Source organism: Saccopteryx leptura, chromosome 9, assembly GCF_036850995.1.
Source record: "Saccopteryx leptura isolate mSacLep1 chromosome 9, mSacLep1_pri_phased_curated, whole genome shotgun sequence".
Classification (NCBI taxonomy): Eukaryota; Metazoa; Chordata; class Mammalia; order Chiroptera; family Emballonuridae; genus Saccopteryx; species Saccopteryx leptura.
The window spans coordinates 38,831,326-38,854,041 of record NC_089511.1 but is presented as its reverse complement, the minus strand read 5'-3'; the positions used below and the strand labels follow the sequence as shown (position 1 = coordinate 38,854,041).

General features: G+C 53.9%; 1 protein-coding gene across 4 annotated transcripts in view; it reads right to left on the bottom strand.

The window, feature by feature from the left end:
- The window catches only part of CBFA2T3 (CBFA2/RUNX1 partner transcriptional co-repressor 3), a 94,803-nt gene extending 76,819 nt beyond the window's left edge, over positions 1-17,984 (bottom strand). For all 4 annotated transcript variants that reach the window (XM_066349670.1, XM_066349671.1, XM_066349672.1 and 1 more), the window contains exon 1: positions 17,683-17,984. In XM_066349670.1, the coding sequence (XP_066205767.1) occupies positions 17,683-17,770 (88 nt within the window). In that variant the 5' untranslated portion in view covers positions 17,771-17,984. The remainder of the gene's footprint in view (positions 1-17,682) is intronic.
- Between the last annotated feature and the right edge of the window lie 4,732 nt (positions 17,985-22,716).

The window sequence follows — 22,716 nt, the reverse complement described above, 5'->3', positions numbered from 1 at the left end:
TAAGTGGGTGAATTGTATGCTGTGTGAGTTATCTCAAAAAAGCAGTTTTAAAATCAAAGTAGACCTAGAACTAAAGTGCCTCTGAACTGCACACACTTTCCCTTGCTCAGCAGGAGCAGCGAGAAGGGATGGAGCAGCTGGGGGAGGGGAGGAAGGGTTGTGGGGAGGGGCCCTGGGTGCAGGCAGCAGTGCCTTCCTGAGGCAGGACCGGAGTCCTGGGAACCACAGCAACGGCTCCTGTCCGCCTGTCCCGAGAGGAAAGGGCAGGCCATGTGGGGAAGAAGACCTAAAATAACTAAGAACCTGAAACTCCGGGGAGAAGTTGAGGGTGGTGTGGTTGCCTCGAATGGGGAACTCCTCATGGAGGGGAAAGGAGAAGTTTTATTTGGGAGGATGTTAGGTTAAGCCAGGAGAGGATAGCGATGGGGATGGAGGGGGAAAGGTTTTACACATGCCAGCACTCAAGTTCTCAACCTCCTTGGGCACCACATGCTGGTTTGTTTGAGGAAAAACCCTGATAGTGTAGAGGAAAGATCGCCATTTCTTAAATGCAGGGGGTGGAGGGGAGTCTGAGGCCAGGGCAGCTGGAGAGTCGAGCTCCATCGCCTTTCAGTGGCCTGCTTTGGCCTTTGGAAGGGGTGCAAACTCGTTCCCAGAGATTCGGGGGCCCCGGGCTCCAGTGTACTGGTCAGAGCTGGCTCTGTTGACCTCCCTGCAGACTACAGGCCACTTAGAGAATTCCTCTCTGAGCCCCTGCCCACTGTGAGCTGAGTGCCCGGCTGTGCCAGGCAGCACCCAGGGCTGGAGAGCCAAGGTGAGAGGAGTAGAAGAAACCTTGCCTCACGGTGTTGACGGTCACCAAGCATTCAAGCTCAGCAGGACTGGAGCAGACCGTTTCCATTGACAAAGGGGTTGGGTCCATTCACAGAACTGCTTACTTGCAGCTGCTCCAGGGCAGGCTGTGTGCCAGGTGCCAAGGGTGCCAACCTGTAGGATGGATACCACCCTGCTCTGATAGGTGGGGGGGACAGTCACACATAGTCACACTGGTGGGCAGGTGAGGACAAAGGCAGGAGGAGGTGGCATGGGGCGTGACACTCCATTAAAGATGAGTGACTGGAAAGAATGTTCTAGAAGTTAATCAACACCATGCTGTGCTTGTCAGAGAAGCCGGGAAGGACCAAGATGGAGGGAAGGAGCAAGATGAAGGAGAGAGAAGTTGGGAGAGAAGAGCCCCAGGGGAGCAGCTGGTTCTCTTTTTCCTTCCTGGCAGCTTGGAGAGATAAGGGAGAGAACTGGAAAAGAGATACTATGGTGTCCACCCGCCCCCCCCCCCCCCCAGGGCGGGGAGGCTGGATTTGTGTCTAAAGGATTAAAACTCCAGGAGAAACAAGTTTGCTACCCCTTTGGATGATATTCAATAGAAACCTGCAGAGAAAGATGAGACACTTCAGGGAAGAGCCTGGGGATCCCAGGTCACTGCTCCAACTCCCCACTTTCTCAGGACGGCCATTGAGATAAAAAGTGGTGTAATAATGACTCCTGGGCCCAGGGCCACGGGCAGTGTGATCTCTTCCCATCCTCCAAGTTCAGTGAGGACTGCCGTTTGTCAGATGGTCTCGTAATGCCACCTGCTCTACTGACTCCATGGGGCCGCTGCTGGGTTGATGGGGTCATGGACGTAGGGCACTTTGAAGACAGCTGAGATGTGAAATTAGTAACCAGAAAGTCCTGGTGTGGGAAGGGCCTTCGAAATGGGGACTGGGGCCCTGGCGTCAAGCCTTCTGTGTGGGATGTCTACAAAAGCCTCAATTTTTCTTATAAAAGAGACTAGCCCAGTTTTCATCCTCTGCACCTTTTCACTTGCTCTTTTTTCCTACAGATGTGATTTCTGGAGGTTGTGCAGTTGCTTTGCAACTAGGGAGTGACAGGTAAGACGATGACGGAACAGAGAGAGGAAAACAGGTCTGCGTTTCAGATGGAATCAGTGCTGCATCAGCCTGAACCACTTGTCTCTGGGCTCTTGTTATGTGGACAAAACCAAACAACCCTGCTCATCCTGCTATTTGTTTTCTGTTATTTGCAGCTAAATGCAACCTTATTGGATACAGGGTTCAACTCCTTTATGGTTAGAACTGCCAAATTTAGGAAATAAAAGTACAAGATGTCTAGTTAAGTTTGAACTTCAGATAAACAATAAAGAATATTTAGTATAAGTAGGTCCCAGTCAATATTTGGGACCTAATTACACCAAAATATTGTTTATCTGAAATTTGACTTTAACTGCAACCCTATTTGTGGATAAAGTAACAGAACCCAGAGAGGTCTGTCCAGGGTCTTGTCCCGAGCAAATGGTGGAGTGCAGGCTTGTGTCCTCTTTGCTCTGAGCCTCCTTATTTTCACCCTGCTCTGATGTCTCCAGTGCTTTCCTAAACCTGCCGTAATGGATGCGCAAAGAAGGCCGAAAGGGACAGAGCCACTAAGGGCGGTGCTCAGACAGGAGACCCGCAGAAAGTAAGAGTGGTGGCAACGTGACCGTGTCGTGACATTTTACCTGCATTTGAAAAAGTATCAGTCATCCATGGACAGTGTGTGACTACTGAGTCAGGACTTGTAAGAAACGCCTTGGCCCTTGGGAGCGCTGTGTTGTGAAAGAAGCTGAGGCCTCCTCTGAGCTCAGCAGAAAGGAGCTGCGATAGATCGGCCACACCTGCACCCAGGCCGCTGGAAGGGTGACCTGCAGCCCAGCCCAGTCAGTGGAGACAATCACCCAAAAGTCCACTTGAAAGGTCCGAACACGGATGTCCAAGTGGTGCTCAGGAGCCACATGTCAGAGGTGACATTTATTAAATCCTGCAGAATGCTGTCATGCTCAGTGTTTCTCTTGGTCCTCCTGGAGGCACTCAGCATGCTCCCAACACAGATGTTCCCAGAAGCCTGGTGTTATAATGGGGAGAACACACCTGAGGCCCTGCACCCTAGGGCTCACAGGATCCAACTCCCTGACTGATTTCTGCACACAGATGCACCTTGGCCCCGTCTGCGCAGAAGGGGAACATGGGCGTGCGTCCTGCTTCGCAGGTGTGCAGAGGTGCCTCTGGGAGGATGGACAGTATGCATGTGCAAACAAGCTCTGTGGCTGCAGAAAAGGAAATAAAGGAGGAGCACTGTGCCCTGTCTTCTTAACTCCCCCAGGGTAGCAGGGAGGCTCCAGGGCAGATAAGTGACTGGCTAGGGGCAGCAGGCAGGATGCTGGGGGCCAGCTCCTCCCACAGCAAATCTGGAGGGAAAGCCAGAGGAAGCTAAGGAGGCCCAGAGTGGGAGGAAGGGAGCTAACAGCATCGCAGCTCTGGAGAGGGGAGGTGACACAGGGTTCCCTGGAGCGAGGGCACTGATGAGTCTTTATGTCTGCAGGACACACATTGGATGGGTCAGTGGGAGCCCTGAAGCCTGGATGAAGTGCTCATTTTGCTATGCTTTTTTTTTTTTTTCTTTTTTCTGAAGCTGGAAACAGGGAGAGACAGTCAGACAGACTCCCGCATGCGCCCGACCGGGATCCACCCGGCACGCCCACCATGGGGCGACGCTCTGCCCACCAGGGGGCGATGCTCTGTCCATCCTGGGCGTCGCCATGTTGCGACCAGAGCCACTCTAGCGCCTGGGGCAGAGGCCAAGGAGCCATCCCCAGCGCCCGGGCCATCATTTGCTCCAATGGAGCCTTGGCTGCGGGAGGGGAAGAGAGAGACAGAGAGGAAAGCGCGGCGGAGGGGTGGAGAAGCAAATGGGCGCTTCTCCTGTGTGCCCTGGCCGGGAATCGAACCCGGGTCCTCCGCACGCTAGGCCGACCCTCTACCGCTGAGCCAACCGGCCAGGGCTTGCTATGCTTTTTTAAAAAAAAAAGAAATGGAAAATTTTTTATATTGTGATTAAATACACAGAACATAAAATTTACCATTTTAACCATTAAAAAATGAACAATTCAGTGGCAGTAAGTATATTTGCATTGCTGCGCAATCATCACCCCTGTCTAGTTTCAGGACTTTTCATCACCCCCAAAGCAAACCCTGTCCCCTTTAGCACTCACTCCCTGTTACCCCCTCCCTCAGCCCCTGGCAAACACTCATCTGCTTTCTGTGTCTGTGGTTTTGCCTGTTCTGGACTTTATATGAATGGAATGAGGCCTTTTGTGTCTGGCTTCTTTCACGTAGTATAATTTTTCCAGGTTTATCCACTCTTTGACCAGCTCAATCATTCTCCCAGATTCTCTCTCTCTGCTGAGACTGCCATTTTTCCCCCCTGCCACCAGTGAGAGGAGCAGGCAAATGGTGGAGTGAAGGCTCCTGGATGAGAACTACCTGGATGAGAAGGACCACTGCTTCCCTGAGGCCGGTAGCGGCTCCCAGTGCAGGCAGGGAGTGGGTGGGAGGCAGGCAGGGGTTGAGGTCCAGCTCAGTGGCTGAGGGGCTCCTCATTTCTGATTCTTCATGAAGGGGGGACACTGGAGGGAGGGCAGGTAGCTTGCAGTGGTGTCCTCAGGAAGAATAGGGTATTGTCTTCCAGGGAAAAGAGCGCAGAGAGCTTTCTGAGCCCCGCCTCCCCCAGCCCTGCCCCGTGCAGCAAGCAGGAGCTATCATCTCCTGCCTTATTGTGGGATTTGCAAAGCAGGCACGCACACGGGACTTTCTAGGCACCTGGGCAAGATAGCTTCAAGGAATGTGTGGGGTACTCAACCTCCAGATTATTCTGGCAAAATATTGGGCCTGTGGTGTCTGCCCATTCTCCTTTCTCACATCACTTCTCCTGATCTTCCTGCTCTGGCTTACACAGGTCTCTCCTGCAGCCTAAATCCAACCCCAGTGCTTTGCCCCAACGTATAAAAACCAACCAGCCTCTACCTGACCTGTGGTAGCGCAGTAAATAAAGTGTCGACCTGGAAATGCTGAGGTCGCTGGTTCAAAACCCTGGGCTTTCCTGATCAAGGCACATACGAGAGTTGAGGCTTCCTGCTCCTCCTCTGCTTCTCTTTCTCATTCCTCTCTAAAATAAATAAATAAAATCTTTAAAAAACCCCAAAACAAACCAGCAAGCCTCTGTGTCTCCCCTACCTTCCTCATATCTTCTTGGTGTCAAGCCTGCAGCTGCCAAGGGTCAGTGGCCCTTAAGGGACATGCCTGTGTTGACCTTCTATTTATTGCTGATTGAGTCCCAGACTCTGTAAGTTAGGTGTTAACTTGTAGGGAGACACATCTTTGAAACATGTTCATTTGTTATATGTTCATTTAAGAATTATGTTTTTAACTTTTTGAAAGGTACACTTTGAACCTTTCTCCCTGCCTGTCTTCCTACTTTCTTTTCTACCAGTTCATTCATCTGCCCATCTATCATCCATCCATCCATTTATATCAGAATTGGAATTCAGAAGTGAGACAGTTGGGTCATTTAATGACATGCTTGTGCTTGTTTGAACTAAAAACTGACAAACATCAGTCTGGGTAGAATGATTTCTAGTGAAGTCCAGCCTGACAGTTTGGTTTTGTGGTGACATTTTCCTTTAACTGAGTGCACTGAATCTGTAGCTTTAAGGATTTCATGAAAATAAATTTATACTATAGTATAAAAAATACAATACTGGTTCTCTCATCAATGAGGGAGACACGCCTGACTTGTGGTGGCGCAGTGGATAAAGCCTTGACCTGGAACGCTGAGGTAGCCAGTTCAAAACCCTGGGCTTGCCCAGTCAAGGCACATATGGGAGTTGATGCTTCCTGCTCCTCCCTCTCCTCTCTCTCCCCCCTTCTCTAAAATGAATAAATAAAATCTTTAAAAAAAATGAGGGAGACACAACATGACCATTGTGATTGTTTAAACAATAATTAGGTGTTGTGAACTGGCCCCCGGGCACCATTGCCAAGGGCCCTTCCTCAGGCCATTGGTTTGATTTTTTTTTAATTTTTATTTATTTATTTATTCATTTATTCATTTTAGGGGGGGAGAGAGAGAGAGAGAGAAAGGGGAGGAGCAGGAAGCATCAACTCCCATATGTGCCTTGACCAGGCAAGCCAGGGTTGAACCGGCAACCTCAGTGTTTCCAGGTTGACGCTTTATCCACTGCGCCACCACAGGTCAGGCCTGGCCATTGGTTTAGAAGGATATCGAGGTGCGATCATCCTCAGAGGCCCTGGCTCCTGGCTCATACCAGTCAGTAGGCTGAGTGCCTACAGAGTAGAGAGTTTGTGAAACAGGTGTGTGTCCTGTGTGCCGCTCACTAACACAAGTCTACATGGAGGGGGCGGAGAAGTGTTAAGTCCTGACTTTATGGTCAGGTGTGGGATATAGCTAATTGTTACCGTGGCAAACTTCTCTAGCAGGCATCCATCAAAAAGAAGCAGCTCTAAGCTCGGGTGTGACAGAGTAGGCAAAGCCATCTTATAGGAAATATTACCTTAAAGGGGACTTGGCTTTTCAAAAACATTTCAGGAGACATGCAAGCAAAAACAAATAAAAACGCTGAACCAATGGCTTCAAGACTAGGCCCTGGCGCCCAATGTGTGACAGGTCCCTACCCCACGGATTGACCACTGTGCTGTCTCAGTGCTTCAGAGGCAAAGCTGGGGCCAACATGTCTCCCTCGAAGACACAAGAGGATGAAGGAAAGTGCTTTCCTAAGAGCTTGGTGACTGGGAAATGTGGTTACGACCACCATCACCATTTATATTTGACACTGCCTGTCCTGGGACCCCCACAGTTCCCCAAAAGGCTCCCAGGGACCCCTGGTGCCCCAGCCCGCTGCTCTGATGCCAGAGGCAGCTGCAGGCTCCTGTCTTGCCCACTCCAGGTCCATCGGTAGGAGCTGGGGCTGCCCTAGCAGGAGGACATTTCAGGCTCCACTGTGAGGCACTGCTCTATCACATGCTCCTGGCCACATCGAGGGGCCAGTGGTGGTGTCCTCTTACTAGCTCAGTCCCCTGACCCCTTCAGGACAGGCCTCCTCCTCTGTGCCATGGTCTGATAGAACCGGGGTGGAGGGTGGGGGTAGAGGCAGCGAGGGGCTCAGCCAGCAAGTGGCAGACGCAGAAGTCCTCTCAGCCCCCTCTTCCTTCTAGTGCCATGTCGGGGCCAAGGCATTCACCTGGCCCCTTGGAACCCGGTGTCTTGCCTCCTGGAGTGGAGTGGGATTTCCCAGCTTATTCAGAGGCCTCATGCTCCAAAGGTCACATCTCTCATGCCCACATGACGCCAGGACTTTCCACCACCTAAGTCTCACATCAAAGGCCTCCTAGAAACTCCAGACTCATTGTGGCCCAGAACACTGCAGCTGATTTTATTTTATTTTAGAGAGAGAAGAAGGGAGAAAGAAAGAGACAGAAATATCAAACTGTCCCTGTTTGTGCCCTGACCGGGGATCAAACCCACAACCTCTGCATATCAGGACGGCTCTCTAATCCACTGAGCCATCCGCCAGGACCAGAGCACTGCAGCTTTAGTTTGCCTTCAGCAGAGCATGGCAGGAGCGGTCGAGGGGGATGGCTGCTGTGAGTAGAGCAAGGGCAGGGTCCCAGAGCTGCCCTGGCTGTTCTCCCACCTGCTCATCGCAGCTGAACTGCCCCCCATGCTCTCACCTGGGTTGACTACCAAACCTGTGTCCATAAAGGATGAGCCTGGATGGCGAAGGCCCCCAACCATGCGCTCAGAGGTGGGACCAGCAGAAATGCCCAGGAGCCTAGGGCTCCCCCCAGTGCCCTACTGCCTGCCTCGCCTTCCGAGCCAGCACGCTAGTTTCCTAGAACTGGGCGCTCCCCCAGGAGCCATGTGCTTACGACCTCCAGAAACTTTCCACGCCATTGCTGGACACTTTGTACGAAAGGCCTTTCCCCAGGAACTGGGAGGGACTGTCCTCATAGCTCAGTCCTCTGGCCCTGCCTGAGCTCATGGGACCACAGGACAACTGTGAAGGAACCACCTGCCCTGGTGCCACATAAAATGACCACGGGGAGAGAAAAGAAAATTGGGAAAGAATACACAGAACATGTAACTATGTAAAATGCAGAAAATCACAATTTCTCTGGGAGAGACATACAGAGAGGCTCTCAGTACTGACATGTGTTACTGGCCCCATTTTACTGATAAGGAAATGGAGACTGGAGTGGGGGTCAAGCAGCCTGGCCAAGACCCCGCTGAGAATGTTGAGTTGGGTCCTGACCCAGCAGGCTGGCTTTTACACAGCTCCTGATCCCATCCCACCACCCCAGGCAGGCAGTCTCAGGGGTCGGGGGCACTGAATCTGTAATACGCATTTTTACAGAAAAGGAGTGGGGAAAGAGCTGGCTCTGAAATGAAGGGCAGCATGCTCGCCCTGTTTGCTCCTTGTGATGGAGCTTTTCTGGTGCGCGCGCGCGCGCGCGCGCGTGTGTGTGTGTGTGTGTGTGATTTCATAATTTAAATTAAAGGTTAGCCACCGAGACAAAGGGATGAGACACATAAGGAGCATGTGAGAGGCCAGCTGCTGGTGATGAGTGAGTCCTATGTCTCTCGTCTTCCAGGTCCCTGGACTCAGAGCAGCCCATTGAGCAGGAATTGAACGTGAGCCATGTGTGAAATGTTTCATATTCTGGAAGCCAGAGTGGAGGAATAAGAAGAAACAAGCAAAATTGGCTGTTAAATTTGACCTATCTGAAATACTATCATTTTTACATGGATTCAAGTTAAAATTATTAGGTTATTTAGCATCCTTGGTTTTGCACAGAGCTTTGAAATCCTTTGCCAGGGTGGCTCAGGTTGGACTGGCAGCCCCAGGTGGTGGCAGAGCTGTGTGGCTCCGTGGCTCCGTGGCTCCATGGCTCCGGCACTTGTCTGCCCCAGGGGGCAGAGACCACCTCGGTCTCTTTCACCAAGTGGTGAACTGAGGCTCATAGATGCACGGTGTGGTAAGAGGTGGGAGGCCAGGTCGGGTGGACGCAGGTGCTTGCCTGAAAGGGGAGTTGCCTGACCCCGCCTGGGGACAGCACGAAGGGGTGGGACTGTTGGACTCTGGGTTCAGCTGTCTCTGGGTCACCTCTGGAGAGAGGGAAGCACCTGGCAGTTTCAGTTTCCGACAGGAAGCCGCCTGCTCCTATCTCCCCTGCACCAGCTGCACTCTGCCCTGAAGTTCTGGGTGGAGCCCCTGCCTGGAGAGCCCCCCAGGTGGGGACAGTCCCACCAGCTGCAGACGAGGGAGCCCTGGTGAGAGACATAGCCAAGCTCAGCCCCTCAGCTGGCCTCTTGGGCCTTGGACGACTTAGGGGTTCAATGTCCCTGAGGGCCCAAAACAGGGTTGTGACACTGGTTCTGACTTGCACTTTTTGTCACCTGACTCTCACTTTTAGGATGTGTGGTGCCAACTGTGGTCTAGGAAATACTATGGCAGTGGAGGGGTGAGAACGAGCTCTGACATCTGTCCATCCAGCTGTCCGTCCAGGGCTGGGAGAACATCAGGACAACAGCCTGCACTGAGGGCCCCTGGGAAACCAGTGGGAAGAGGGAGGGCTTGGGGCGCACAGCGCTCCTAGGGGAGGAAGCTGCTCTGCTCTCCTGGCGGGAGTAGGTGTGAGGCCAGCAATGGGGGCATGGCCGTGTCTTAGGGGCAGGGGACCCTGAGACCCTCTGGCGAGCTACAACCTCTCTGAGCTCCGGACTGAGCTCCAGGGTCTGGGTGTTGGGGTTCCACGTCCTGGCTGGCGGGCATCTTGCACAGAATGGGAGCTAGAAACCTTAGATTTTTTTTTCTCTTAATAAGAGAACCCAGCCATGAGAAAACCCCAGATCCTTAGTCCCAAAGGTCAGAAGAGGGGGCTTCATTTCTGAGGAAGCCCTGAGCCTCAGACAGAGACAGCTGGGTTGGCCCTGCCTGGCCTGGGGTGTGAGGTCCCAGCAGCCTGGAGTAAGGGGCACAGCCAGGTGGGCAATGTGTAAGGGCTTTCCTGCCCCTCCTGCTTGTCCTTACTCGCACTCCACTCCACCCTCCTGGGCTCTGGGAGGTTGGGGCTTTCCACAACACTCAAAATGTACCCTGATTTGGGAGGAAGGAGGAAGCTCTGGGAGCCCACAGGGCAAAGTAAATCCCCCACTTCCTTCTCCATGGGCTCCCTCTCCGCTGCACCAGGTGTGCCAGGGGGCAGACTGCAGGGGGCTGCAGCCAGGGTCCCAGGACAGGGTAAGCGTGAGGACCAGGGAGAGAAAGGCTGTCCTGGAAGGCCAACGGGGCACTGGGCCAGGTAGGTGCGGGTGAGGGGGGTGTTCCTCACCACCCCTTAGCCTCTGTGGATGATGGCTGTCATCTCCACATCACAGACAAGCCTGCTGGGTCGTGGTGCAAGTGTCAGAGCTGATTCCCAGCCCAGCCCTTCTATCTATCTCAGCCATTGATCGGGTCCAGCCTGCTGCCCTTGCAGATGACCAGACTGAGAATCAGGGATGTCAGACCACCACGACCAGAGCACCTTGCCAGAGGTCTCATCCTCAAAGCAGCCTCCTCAGACCCTTCCTTGTTCCTCTCGGGCCAATCATCCTTGCACATGTTTGTGAAGCTGTGCTGATTCAGGGGAGGGATGTGGCTGTGTGCCCTCAGGCTCTGAGTTCCACGCTGGCAGGTGGCACCCCTTTCTGCACCTCCCCTGAGAGTAGGAGTCAAACCTAGAGGGCCACACCCTTCTAGAACCCTCAGCTGCATAGACAAATCACTCAAAACATCCATGTACACTTCAATGGTGAGTGGTGCTAGACCTGGGCAGGTGTTAGACCTGGGGCCACTTTTCAAAAGGTTTTAAAGCAGCAACCAGCAGAGAGGGAATCTCACCCTGAGAACCCTGGGATGGGCAGGTAGCTAGTCCTATCAGCTGGGATGCACTTAATCCCGGTGTCAGCTGTGGGATCAGACAGCACCTGCCTTGGGCTCCCTAGTGTGAAGCAGGCAGACCCCACTGAAGGCTCTTGGAGGGTCCAGCCGAAGGTGTGGACTGCAGGGGACAGCCTTAACACGATAATGGGTGCTAAAGGGATTCTCTTTCCCTTCCCGAGGTCCCGCCTGGGCTACACCTGCTCCTGGGGAGGATGCTTGGCAGACAGAGAGGCACTCAGCCCTGTCGGCAACACTAGGCGACCTCTGGCAGATTCTCTAACCTCTCTAATTTGTGTCCTCATTTGTACAACCAAGTCAGTGATGCTTTAAAGCAGGGGTCCCCAAACTTTTTACACAGGGGGCCAGTTCACTGTCCCTCAGACTGTTGGAGGGCCAGACTATAAAAAAAATATGAACAAATCCCTGTGCATATTGCACATATCTTATTTTAAAGTAAAAAAACAAAACGGGAACAAATACAATATTTAAAATAAAGAACGAGTAAATTTAAATCAACAAGCTGACCAGTATTTCAGTGGGAACTATGCTCCTCTCACTGACCACCAATGAAAGAGGTGCCCCTTCTGGAAGTGCGGTGGGGGCCGGATAAATGGCCTCAGGGGGCCGCATGCAGCCTGCGGGCCGGCTGTAGTTTGGGGACCCCTGCTTTAAAGGGTGGCTGGGACGAGGACATGCCTCGGGTTAGGAAGGAGTTTGGAACGGAATCACCAGTCGTGCTCCACCTGCCTCCTCCCCTCCAGCAGCCCGAGTTTTTTTTTGGAACAACCAGAGGCTCTGTCCTGTGTCCCACAGCTGGGGCTTGCGAAATTTGAGGCAGATCACAGCCCACTCAGAAGACCTGTGCTGTTGGAGGGACAGGCCTCCTGATGCATATGTCGCTTGTCATCCAAGGATTGTTGAGTCCCTGGCAATGCCACCTGTGTCCTCCCACCTGGAGTAGAGGTGGCCGGGCCTGAGGAGGGACTCTGCCCCAGGTCTTTCAGATGTCAACTCAGGGGAGTGCACCCAAAGGCAGGCTGTCCCCCATACCACCTGAGCCACCAGCTCTGGGGAAAGGTTATGTGCAAGCATGGGCCTCTGACTCAGGCCCCCTGAGGCACTGTGGTCAAATGGGTGCTGGGACAAAGGAAAGGAGAAAAGCCCATGCTGGCTGTGCCGGCCGAATGTGCACGTGGTGTTTTGGTGATGAGGATTTCATTAGCGCCCATGGTGGTCCAACTTTGGCTCCATAACAATCAATATGAGTGACCTGGGATGCCCTCAGAGGGTGGGTGGCACTGAGAGAGGCCCCTCTTCCCTTCCCTCCACGGGTGCCCCTGGCCCTCTCCCCTCCCTCAGCCCCTTCCTAAGTGGACATCTCCAGGAAGGAGCACTGGACGGAGAGTCCTGGCTCAGCTACAACCAGATCAGGCGGCTCCCCAGGCTGCTCTTCCCGGCTGTGCATCCTCTGGTCAACTGCAGTCACGGAAGTGAAAGTGCACCAGAAAGCCCTGCACGGCCCAGGGCGGGCAGGTTGAGGATGCCTCTCTACTCATTCAGGGTGAGTTAAGAAATGAAAGTATTCTTTGCCTCCTCCAGCTGTCCCTGTGGGATCACTTCCTCCAGGAAGCTGGCTTGGATTGCACCCTGTCCCCCTGGGCGACATTCAGATCTTGTAGAGCTGTCTTCCTAGGCTCAGATTCAGGATCTGATAGATGGGGAGGACACGGGTGATCAGTGTCCTCTTGCTGGCTGGCCCAGAAGGCTTGCCCTGCAGGCTTGAGGGATGGGATGGCATGGGGAAGGAATGGGCCATTTTCATCAGGAACTGCAGGTCCCAGGGAAAGAGCACTCCACATTTGCCAGGAGAGGAAAAGAGATCCACTTTCCACGGACCTGAGGTGGAGCAGAGTCCATCATGCACAGGCTTCTTGATAGAAGGACACAGGGATGGGGGCTCTGCACTTGGGGCAGGGGATCTGCATTTGGAATAGGCTGTGAGACTCATTCCAGAGCATCTATTTGTCCCAAAGTTGAGCCCCTAGCTCTTCTGCTCCGTGTGCTGGGGGCTGGCCCTGGAGACTGCCCAGGAGGTTTTGGGAGAGGTGGGAGGTTGGGTCAAGGAGAGATATGGGTGTCTGCTCTGCAGTCCACTCTACTGAGAGCTTCCTGGCTCCCTGGACGTCCATGGCCCCTTGTTCTACTCCCTCTCCCAGCCCCTCTCTCCCTATCCCGATTCACCCTTCCCTAGACATGTGTGCTGTCCTGCCACTCTGTTTGACCTTCGTAAATGGTTCCTCTGCCAGCTGTCCTCTAAATGGGTCTCTTAAATCGGCCTCCGTACCCATGTGCCTTCGCATTCACACTGCGGGGTCTGCTGAGCAAGGTTCAGACACACCTTTGCTCTTGCCTCCTGTGTGCCTGTCAGAACCTCGGCATCTTCCGTGATGGCAGTTGCAGTGGCTTGGCCGGCCCTGAGCTGCGATCCTGACACAGGAGCCCCCGACACCATATGGTCAGCAAGGAGAGAGCAGGAGATGGGAGATGAGGTCTGCCCAGTGGTGGGATTCAAATAATTTTATAACCAGTTCTCTGCCCTAATGACCGTTTTAAGTATAAAAAAAACTATATACCAAAAGGTAGTTTATTATTTCATGCATTTAATACTTAAATAATAACAATAAGAGAGATACACAAAACTAAATTGTTATAAGAAAGAGTTTTAAAATATTAATGAAAAAATATTAAATAATACCTGACCAAAAAAACAATAAAACTGTCATTTAAGATATTTCCATATTGCTTCTTGATTGGCATCCTCACTTGCAATTTTTTCTACGTACAGACAGAATGAACGTTACTATGGGCGCTTAGAATACGCTGTTGCACAGATGAATGTTAAAAAAGAGTAAGGAATGTAAATTTGCGATTTCCACATTGGGCGGCTGCCCAGGTGCCCACCTTAGAGAGAACTCTGATTACAAGTGCCGTTTTAACAACCGGTTCACTGAACTCAACAAAAGATTAGTTATCAATTCTGCTGAACCGGTGCGAACCGGCTGCACACCGCCACTGCGTCTGTCACTTCAAGTATGAGTGAGGGAAGAAGCTCTGCTGTGAGTGAGCGGAGTAGGGACAAGAGCAAAATCCAACAAGTACTAAGAGTATTTTGCACAGACACGGATGGACAGCCATTGTCATGTCAAAGGTCAGAGGTCACTGTGGGCTTTGCCCTTGGTCCCTTATCACAGAGAGGGGCTGTGACTCTGATGCCTTCTCACATACACTCTGATCCTAGATGTCCTGGGGACTCCCCCCCCCCCCCACCATGTGAATCTACCAGCGTTTATAGCTGACCATCTCCCATAGGGGCCAAGGCTGAGCAAAATGTGGGGCAAAGAGGGGCAGGGCAGAGAGACTCCTTGGGCTTCAGCTTGCCCAACTCCCCTGGAGGCACCCAGCCTCCCTTGCAGCTGGAGGCCATGTGCCCAATCCCTAGCCATGGGCTGAGACAGAAGGGCTGTGCAGGCTCTGGGAGCCTCCACCTAATCCTGCTGCCTGGAATGCAGGCAGAACAGCTGGAGCACTACGCATCTGGATTGCAGACCCTAAATCCAGTGATAATTCCTTATAAAAGGAGAGGACACAGAGACACATACATGAGAGGCCACATGATGATGGAGTCAGAGATTGGAGTGATGCAGCCAGAAGCCAAGAAAGCTTGGAGTTTCCAGATGCTGAAAGAGGCAGGAAGGATCCTCCCTTAGAGCCTCTGGAAGTAGTGTAGCCTTTCCCACACCTGGATTTCAGACTCTGCTTCTAGAAATGGAAGGAAATAGATTTCTGTTGTTCTGAGTCACTTGTTTTGTGGTCATTCATTATAGCGGCCTCAGAAAATTAATACAACAAGAAGGGCATTCCAGGCAGAGAATATATCAGAGAAAAGCTCGTGCTCAGGTAGCAGCTGGAGGGGGAGAAGGAGCATGGGGAAGGGGGGCAAGGTGGGGAGGAGGAGCCCTTGTCGCTTAGTGACTGTGGTAGCCTTTGAACCCTGCCCCAGAACCAGGTGACCTAAGGCTGGTTCTGGCAGCTTCGGGCTTCCTTGCAGTACAGTGCCCTCCACGGGAGTCTGCCCGACATCCCCTCACATCCCAGAATGCCTTTGCTTGGACTTCTCCTAGGAGGGAATGCTCACTATCTAGTGCTTAAACTGAAACCTGTTACCTGGATCTCATGCTAGCATCTCAGGTGACACTGAACAGGCCTGTCTCAGGGTTGTCACAATATGTCTCCCCCACCCCCAACCACCCCCACAAACACAGAAGCCTTATTTGGTTCAGGCTCAATTATGAGTGGATTTCAAGACCTCTGTTCCTAGCACCTCTGCCAGGTGTCCTTGTTCCCATCTCCTCTCCTTCCTGTGGGGTCACAGCACCTTGACCTTCAGTCTCTTCATCTGGAAAGTGGGCACGTGGGACAAGCCCCTAGTCCCTGCACAGCTCCTAGTAAATACAGTAGTGCCAATAAATCTGAGCACAGAAAGCCCTCCTCCAGATGGGGCTGTTCCTTCCTCCCCTGAGTTTTCACCTGCCCTCAGCACTCCACACGCTGTGGGGTTCTGATAGGTCTGGAGCCTTCTGCCACGGTGGGGCTGATGAGGGGCCTGGTTCCTGAGGGGATAGGCCAGTGAGGGGTCAGGCTGCTCAGGGTTGCCTTGAACTCAGCCATGGGATCTGATCGTCAGAGGGGCAAAGCCCCTGTTGTCTCCGCATCCTCAGCCTTGAAGCCCCCTCCTCTTTCTCCAAACACTGGCAGCAGGACAGTATGTAAATATATATGTTTGACTTCAAACAAAAAGAATTTCACACTACAGCTTTAAAATATATGATTTACTATTCTTTTTGTAGTTCAGAGCCACTTAACATAGTTTTTGGGTCTCAAAGCATTTTGCAGACTCTAGAGGAGACTGCAGGTCCAAGACGTTGATGGAGCTATGCAGCCCAAAGGCCTGCCTCGGACCCCTAAGGGCCCAGGGCTTGGGAGGGCTCCCTGCGGGGCGAGCTCACTGTTTCTTCCCTAGTGCTGACTCTGGCATCACAGAGACCAGCATTTGTCCCTCTGGGGGAGCCCTGGGGGCAGGATATCTCCCAGTGTGACCATTTTTGGGGGCCAAGTGATTTTAGAGAAGATGAGACATGAGATCCTAAAAGCCAGTGTCACAGGGCTGGGACCTCCGTGTGCAGATAAACCCTCAAGCCAACCCATCAGTCAAATGACCACTACTTGCTCTCCTCCCACTGAAGCCTCCCCAGCAAGCAGTGCCTTTCTTGGGAAATACAGTGACCATGGGGGTCAATAAACCGATGGCTGAGATTTTGAGTCAGAAGTCCACCAGACCAACTGCTCCAGGTATCTGCAGCCCAACCAACACGGCGGGTGACATTGTGAGTGCAGGCGGATTCATGGCCACCTCCTGGCCTCAAACTCTTTCACAGGTCAATACGCCCACCCCTACCTAACACCATCCAAACAAAATAGCAGCCAGCATTTCTCAGGTACATCTCCCTCTCCTTTCCCCTTTCCTGCTCTGGCCTGTGAGAGCCACTCCTGTACTCCAACAGGAAGCAGGAGAATGGGGTTTGACAGATAAGGACTTTGAGGTGCAGGTGAGGGAAGACTAGCCCAGAGTGCAGTGATGGGTGGCAGAACTGAGCTGTTGGTCCCAGGACAGTGAGTGGGTCAGGCAGGGCTGTCTCAGAACAGGAGGGGATGGCTGGGTGGTGCCCATCAGGAGCTAGATGGGACCACAACAGGATCAGAATAACTTCCAGGGCCAGCGACCTGGCACCTCCCTGTAGGCATCTTATCCACAATTAAGAGAAGCCAGTAGCATGCTTGTTATTGTGTGTGAAGTCAGGCCGTTTTAGCTTTGGATGCGTCTGAGGTGACGTAGGAGCCACAGACCCAAGCTGGCCTGCTGGATGGCAGCAGGTGGGGACCTGCTCAGGGAATGTGGTCTCTACTCCAGAGGAGGCAGGACCCACCCCTGGATTGGGTTGCTGAACAAGGTGCTTGGACCCTGAAGATGACTGCAACTGTGAGACGCGGGTCTGTGGGCTCTGGAAGGTTCCAAAGGCTCCTTGGAGCATAGCCACGTGGCTGTGGGTTAGGGAATGGGGCCGTCTGCTTGCCGCTCCTCTGGACCTTGCGTCCTTGGACAAGGTTCTATAGGCCCCCGAGTACTTAACAGCCGGAGTCAGGGGTGATAGGAAGGACAGAGGCCAGGTTCTCCATGAGCCCTACTTTCCCTGGTCCTGGCTGCAAATGGCGGGAACCCTGGCAGGGCTGCTCCTTGGCAAGGGCCAGGGTCCAGCCTGCACAATCACTTGCTCCTGGGGCCCTGGGCTAGGCCCTCTCCCCTCTGGCCTCAGTTCCTCACCCAACCTTCACACCTAGGAGAAGGGCTCTGCGTGCCTCTCACCTGCCTGCATACCACCTTCCTCACCGAATCCAGGACCCTGCCCGCCGAGAGCACAGAGCCCACTCTCCTCTATGGGACTCAGCAGCCCCTTCCTCTGGCATCTGCCTCTAGGTGGGGCTCACCCGCCCAGCCTGGCACCTGTCGCATCCTCCCTGAGCCACCTGCCCCAGCTGTGCAGGACATGCCCCGTCGGGAGGCTGTGTGGCTATTTGAGGTGAGTCAACACAGGAGGCTCAAGCTGTCAACAGAGCTGGGCAGGCAGCAGCTTGGAGATGTCATTCTCTCCAGCCACCTGCTCTGGCTTCTCTCCCTCCCCCCAGCCCCTTACCTGGGCCACTCTTCCTGGGACCCCGGGGAGCCGAGCAGCTGGTGGAAGTCAGGAGCCTGCTATCCAGCACCAGAGATTCGTGGGACATGGAGCTGGAGATGGAGCTGGGAGACTGACTCCTGACCTGAGTGCAAGGCGGGCAGCCCTCCAAGGGCTAGCAGGGGCCACCGTGGGGCTGGGGTCGAGCTCGGCTGGAATGGCCTTTACTGACTGACTTAGTGGCAGGTGAGGGGCCCTGGCCAGCGGGGGTTTCTGGGAGCCAGAGGCCTCTGTCCCCCAGACAGCTCCAGGCCTTGTAGCAGCCGCTGCCCTGCAGCCTGCCTGGGAAAGGGGCGGGAGGCCTCAGGGGCTCATGTGATTCGGGGCGGGCTTGGGGGAGGCAGGCCGTGGGGGAGGTCTCCCTGAAGCCTACAGGCAAGGCAGCCAGCTGTGTCACCGTGATAGTGTGGCTGGGGGACAGGGAAGCAGCCATGCAGCTGTGCCCACCGCTTCCTCAACAGGAACCATCTGGGCTCGGCCCTGCCCAGCCTTCCCTCTCAGCCATTCCGGTCTGACTTTCCAACAACTTCCTCCTACAGCAGGCCGGTGACACCCCACCCACATGAGCCCTGGCCTGCTGGGTGTGTTTCCTTGACCTGGGTGGGGGCTCAGGTCGGCCCAGGGGGTCAGCGTCCATCCTGGCTATGTCCCCTACCTGCAGCCCCTCCCACCTGCCCCCCCACTCTCCTGGGCCTGGCCCTGCCTTCCTCCTGGGGTGGTCTGGGTCTCTCCTCCTGCTACCCCATCTAGACTTTTCCTAGAGCTCCTTCTTGGCATAGGGCTGTGGGGGTCCTGATGTCCTGGCTGGGAGGTCCTTGGACACCCTTACTCCCACTTCTCACTGGATACCTTGGGGCAACAGGGGCCCGTTCTGGCCCATAGATGGAATTATGGAATTTGCTGGGGGAGTTGGGGCTACTTTTGTCTGAGGTACTCCCAAACCACATCAGAACCCTCTGTGACCACTCAGACACTAGGAGGGTGTCCCGGAGTCCCCTCCCCACTGGGCACCTCACTGGCAGAAGGGAGGCACATCATAGGTGCTAAAAAAGCCACAACTATGGTAAGACAGCACATAAGTGGCCTCACAAAGGACACGGTGTACCCGATTACCCACGCTCCTGTGCTGGCCCTGTGGCCAGCTCCCTGGTGACCAATCACAGCTGCAGGCTCAGCGGCCTCACTCTGGCCACAGTGTGTAGCCTGCAGACCCAGGGCAGGCTCACAGATTTCTGAGTTATTTTGATTAAATTGAGTTGAGTTTTTAGGTAATACCTGCACGTGGTGATTAATTCAAGCAGCGCAGAAGGGAAGGAGCACAGAGAAAAGGAAGCACTTCCCCTGCCCCCTTGTCTTTCCCTAGAGGCCTGTCCTGTCACAGTAGACCTGTGGAGGCACAAGACTGTTTATTTCTCTAAGGGACTGCCACATGTGTGGCCTGCCCACATGCCTCCGGGGCTCAGGTGGAGAGGAGTGTCTTGTGAGTCCCGCCAGCCCCTGGGTGTCACCATTGTCCTCATGGCCCTTTCTTGCTTCCCATGCTCTGACTGAGAGTGGGATTCAGGATCTGAGGGTCAACCTGGCTGACCTTCCCTAGCCAGTGTCCTCCTCGGCACAACACAGTGACTGCAGTGGCCCCAGCTCCCAGGCTGGAGATGAGGCTCTGCACTGAAACACTGAGCGTGGTCTGCCGCACGATCAGCACCCACAATACAGCTGTGACTATGACAGCTGGCATTAGTATTCTTGTCGTTGTCATTGTTTTGTAGGCCTCAAGAAGTGGGGGGTTGGGCTTCAGGACCCAGAACTGAGAGGGCTTGGGGAGGCACAACCCTCTGTAAAGGCACTAGGATGGCAGCCAGGGTGGGGCAGCCCCCACCCCCAGCTCCAGGCAGATGTTTGGGCATCTTGCACCTGTGGGAGCACCCCCTACAGATGGGATACTTCCACTTTCATGACAAGGCCTCTCTCCTGTTTGGTTTTCTAATTATTGACTGGTTTGGATTGGAAAGAGAAGAAAGTGGCCCATGAGTGGAAAATGGGGTCTGCCCCAGCCCCTTGGTGGCCACCTTGAGGGTGCTTGCTTGCTCCCTGCTCCCCGCGGGCTGGGCAGTTGGTGTCTGTGGGGAAGCGGACGTTGGCTGTGGCTTTTGGAGCTGGGCGGCCTGGGAGATAAGGAGCTGAGGAGGAAGCGGCTGCAGCTGGAGGTAGCGCAGGGTGTGGGGTGCTGGGCTGGTCCCTCTTGGTCCCAGAGCTGCTCCCTCTTGAGACCATTACCATCTGCGGTGGGGGGAGGGGATAGAGTGGAGGGAGCCGGAGACTTCCCACCTCCCCCACTCTTTCCTTCCCTCCTTCCTACAAATACTATGAGGGTCCACTCTGCGGTTACTCAGGTGCCCAGGAAAGCCCCGTTCCTGCTCTCTGGGAACCTATGAAAGACAGGCATTCAATCCATGAGGTCCATGGGGTGGTTAGGAGAGGTGATTCGGAAGTTGGAAGCCATATCTGAAGGATCAGTTAGGAGTTGCCCTTAGGGAGGTGGGGAGAACATTCCAGGTAGAGGGGCCCTGAAGCAGTCTCATGGTCTCACTCATAGGTTTTCAAGAATCTTTAGATGGCCAGAGAGCTGGAAGAAGGCCAGAGGGGGAGATAACACAAGGTAGAGGTGGGCAGGGAAGCCCACTAGGCTGGGTTTCATATTTTTGCCTTTTCTCATAGAAGAGTCCTCATGACTGCTGGCTGTATGAATAGGTAAATGTGTGGATGTGTGGATGATGACAAATGGTTTGATGGGTAGAGGGATGAATGGGTGAATAAATGGATGGGTAGATGGGAGAGTGGATGGATGGATGGACGGAGAGGTAGATGGGTAGATAAATGATGGGTAGAGGGGTGATTGTTGGGTAGATGGACTGATGAATGGATAGTTGATGGATGAATATAAAGATGGGTGTATAGATGAATATATCAGTGGTAACATAATACTCTCATACCAGCCCTATTTAAAGAGGAGGGAGCTACATTACAGGGATGACGTCCACAGTCACAAAGCCCCCAAACAGGGATATAAGTCACAAGGCAGCCCCAGATGAGGCTGAATGGGGAGATGAGAGCAGCTCCATGTGAGCCAAGTCAGGCCAGCACCCTCTAACCCAGTGCCTGGCAGGCAGCCAAACTCTGCTTCTGGGTTCTGAATAGGGAATAGCCAGATGGTGCTGGGTGACAGGGATGGGGCAGGAAAAAACCTGTCTCGTGCTCTTGCTCGGAGCGGCATAGGGCTGGATGCCTCGCCTGCCACTCACCAGCTCTGGGTGCCGCTGAGCAAACTCAGAGCTATGGGGAAGGTGCCCTGTGTGTGCCTGAGAGAGTCTAGGAAGGAAATGAAAATGCTAACAGTGACAGCTATGGTAGTAAAGCTCCCATTTACCGAGCACTGAGATGTGCCAACAGCTTCTCGAGGTCCTATTGAGTCTGTTCAACACCGAATGAGACTGGGACCATTAATACCTCATCACTAAGAAACTCAGAGCAACCTCCTCATGTCACCTGCTCAGGCGGCCGGGGTTTGGGACACCGGCCGGATCCAGGCCAGGCCCTGGAGGGTGCAGGATCCTGCTGTGATGATGACTCCAACCTTCCCACACACAGCCCCTCTGACCCCACCTTGCTCTCTTTGCTCTTCACCAGCCCCACTTCCTCGAGCAGCATCGAGCTTGGGCAAGGCTGCCCATTCAGCAGAATAGGAAACCAAGGCTCAGAGGGATGCTATAGAGTGTCACCTCTGCGTGACCCAGGATTCCTGGGGACGGTGGGGTTGGCCTCAGCCCACCCACCTGGAAAGCAACATCCTCTGGGTGCCAGGGTGCTGTCTACTCTGCTCCCTTGACTGGCCACGCTGCAAAGGGGAAAGCCCCTCCTGACCACTTTCCCTTCGCGAGGACCCAGGTGGAGGGGGTGGGGGTGGGGTGAGACCCCGTGGTAGGCTCTGTCCTGGCTCCTGGTTTCTCTCTGACTCTCTGGGCTGAAGTTTCCCATGCCCCACAGCCAAACTGTCCTGCCTGTACAGAAACTGCTTCCGGCCCCATTTCAGCAATGGCTGTAAGTGCCTTCCCTTTGAGTCTACGAGGATGTGAGCTCGGCTGACCTGGGCACAGTGTGTTTGATTCAGAAAGCAGCCTCTTCTGTTCTTGGATGTCATTTTTTCCCTTTTTGTCCCTTTTTCTCCTCTCCATCCTGCCTTGGGGTTGGTGGCAGCTTCAAAGGGGAGGAGATTGGCTAAGCACACCAACTAACCTTCTATAATGTTTGCAGAATTGCCAGCAGCTCCCTTGGAAGGCAAGTCCTTCCTTAACCAGGCCTCGCCTCCTCCCAGTTGGTAAAGACAGACTCCCAGCCTGCTTGAGGCAAAAATATGGCATATAGGGATGTATTTGGATGTAAATATTTGCAGCCGCAAGAGTAGCTGGGAGATGAGGTCTTGTTCCTGTGTGCCTCCGTGGAAGCCGGGAATCTGGGCCATATGGTTCCTCGTCAAGCTGCCTCCCTTCCTCGTGGAGGCAGCAGCAGGGAGGAGGCAAGCGCAGGACAGACTGTCAGGGGTTAGTGGCTGCCGGGGCCCCCCTGGGAGTGTTTGGAATCTGGTGAATGGCCCCAGGTCCTGGCCCTGCAGCTTGCCAGCTGCCTTGTCACCTCCCCAAGCCTCACTTTTCCCATCTGCTGAGTGGGGCATGACCAAGCCTGCAGCTCTGGTGTTGAGGATGAGATGAGGCAGTGCAAGGAGCCTTTGCCCAGTGCTGGCCACGGTGAGTGCATGTGCCTGGCAGCCCTAAGCAGCATCGTTGTTATTTCTCTCTTCCTCACACTTGGCTCCAGTCCAGGTCAGGGAAAGAACCAGGTGTTTGCCTGTGGCCCCACGGGTAAACCAGATGGCCTGTCACAGGATCATCTTCTCAAGTAGGAAGGAGCGTTCAGATGCTTCCCCTGGTCACACAGAGG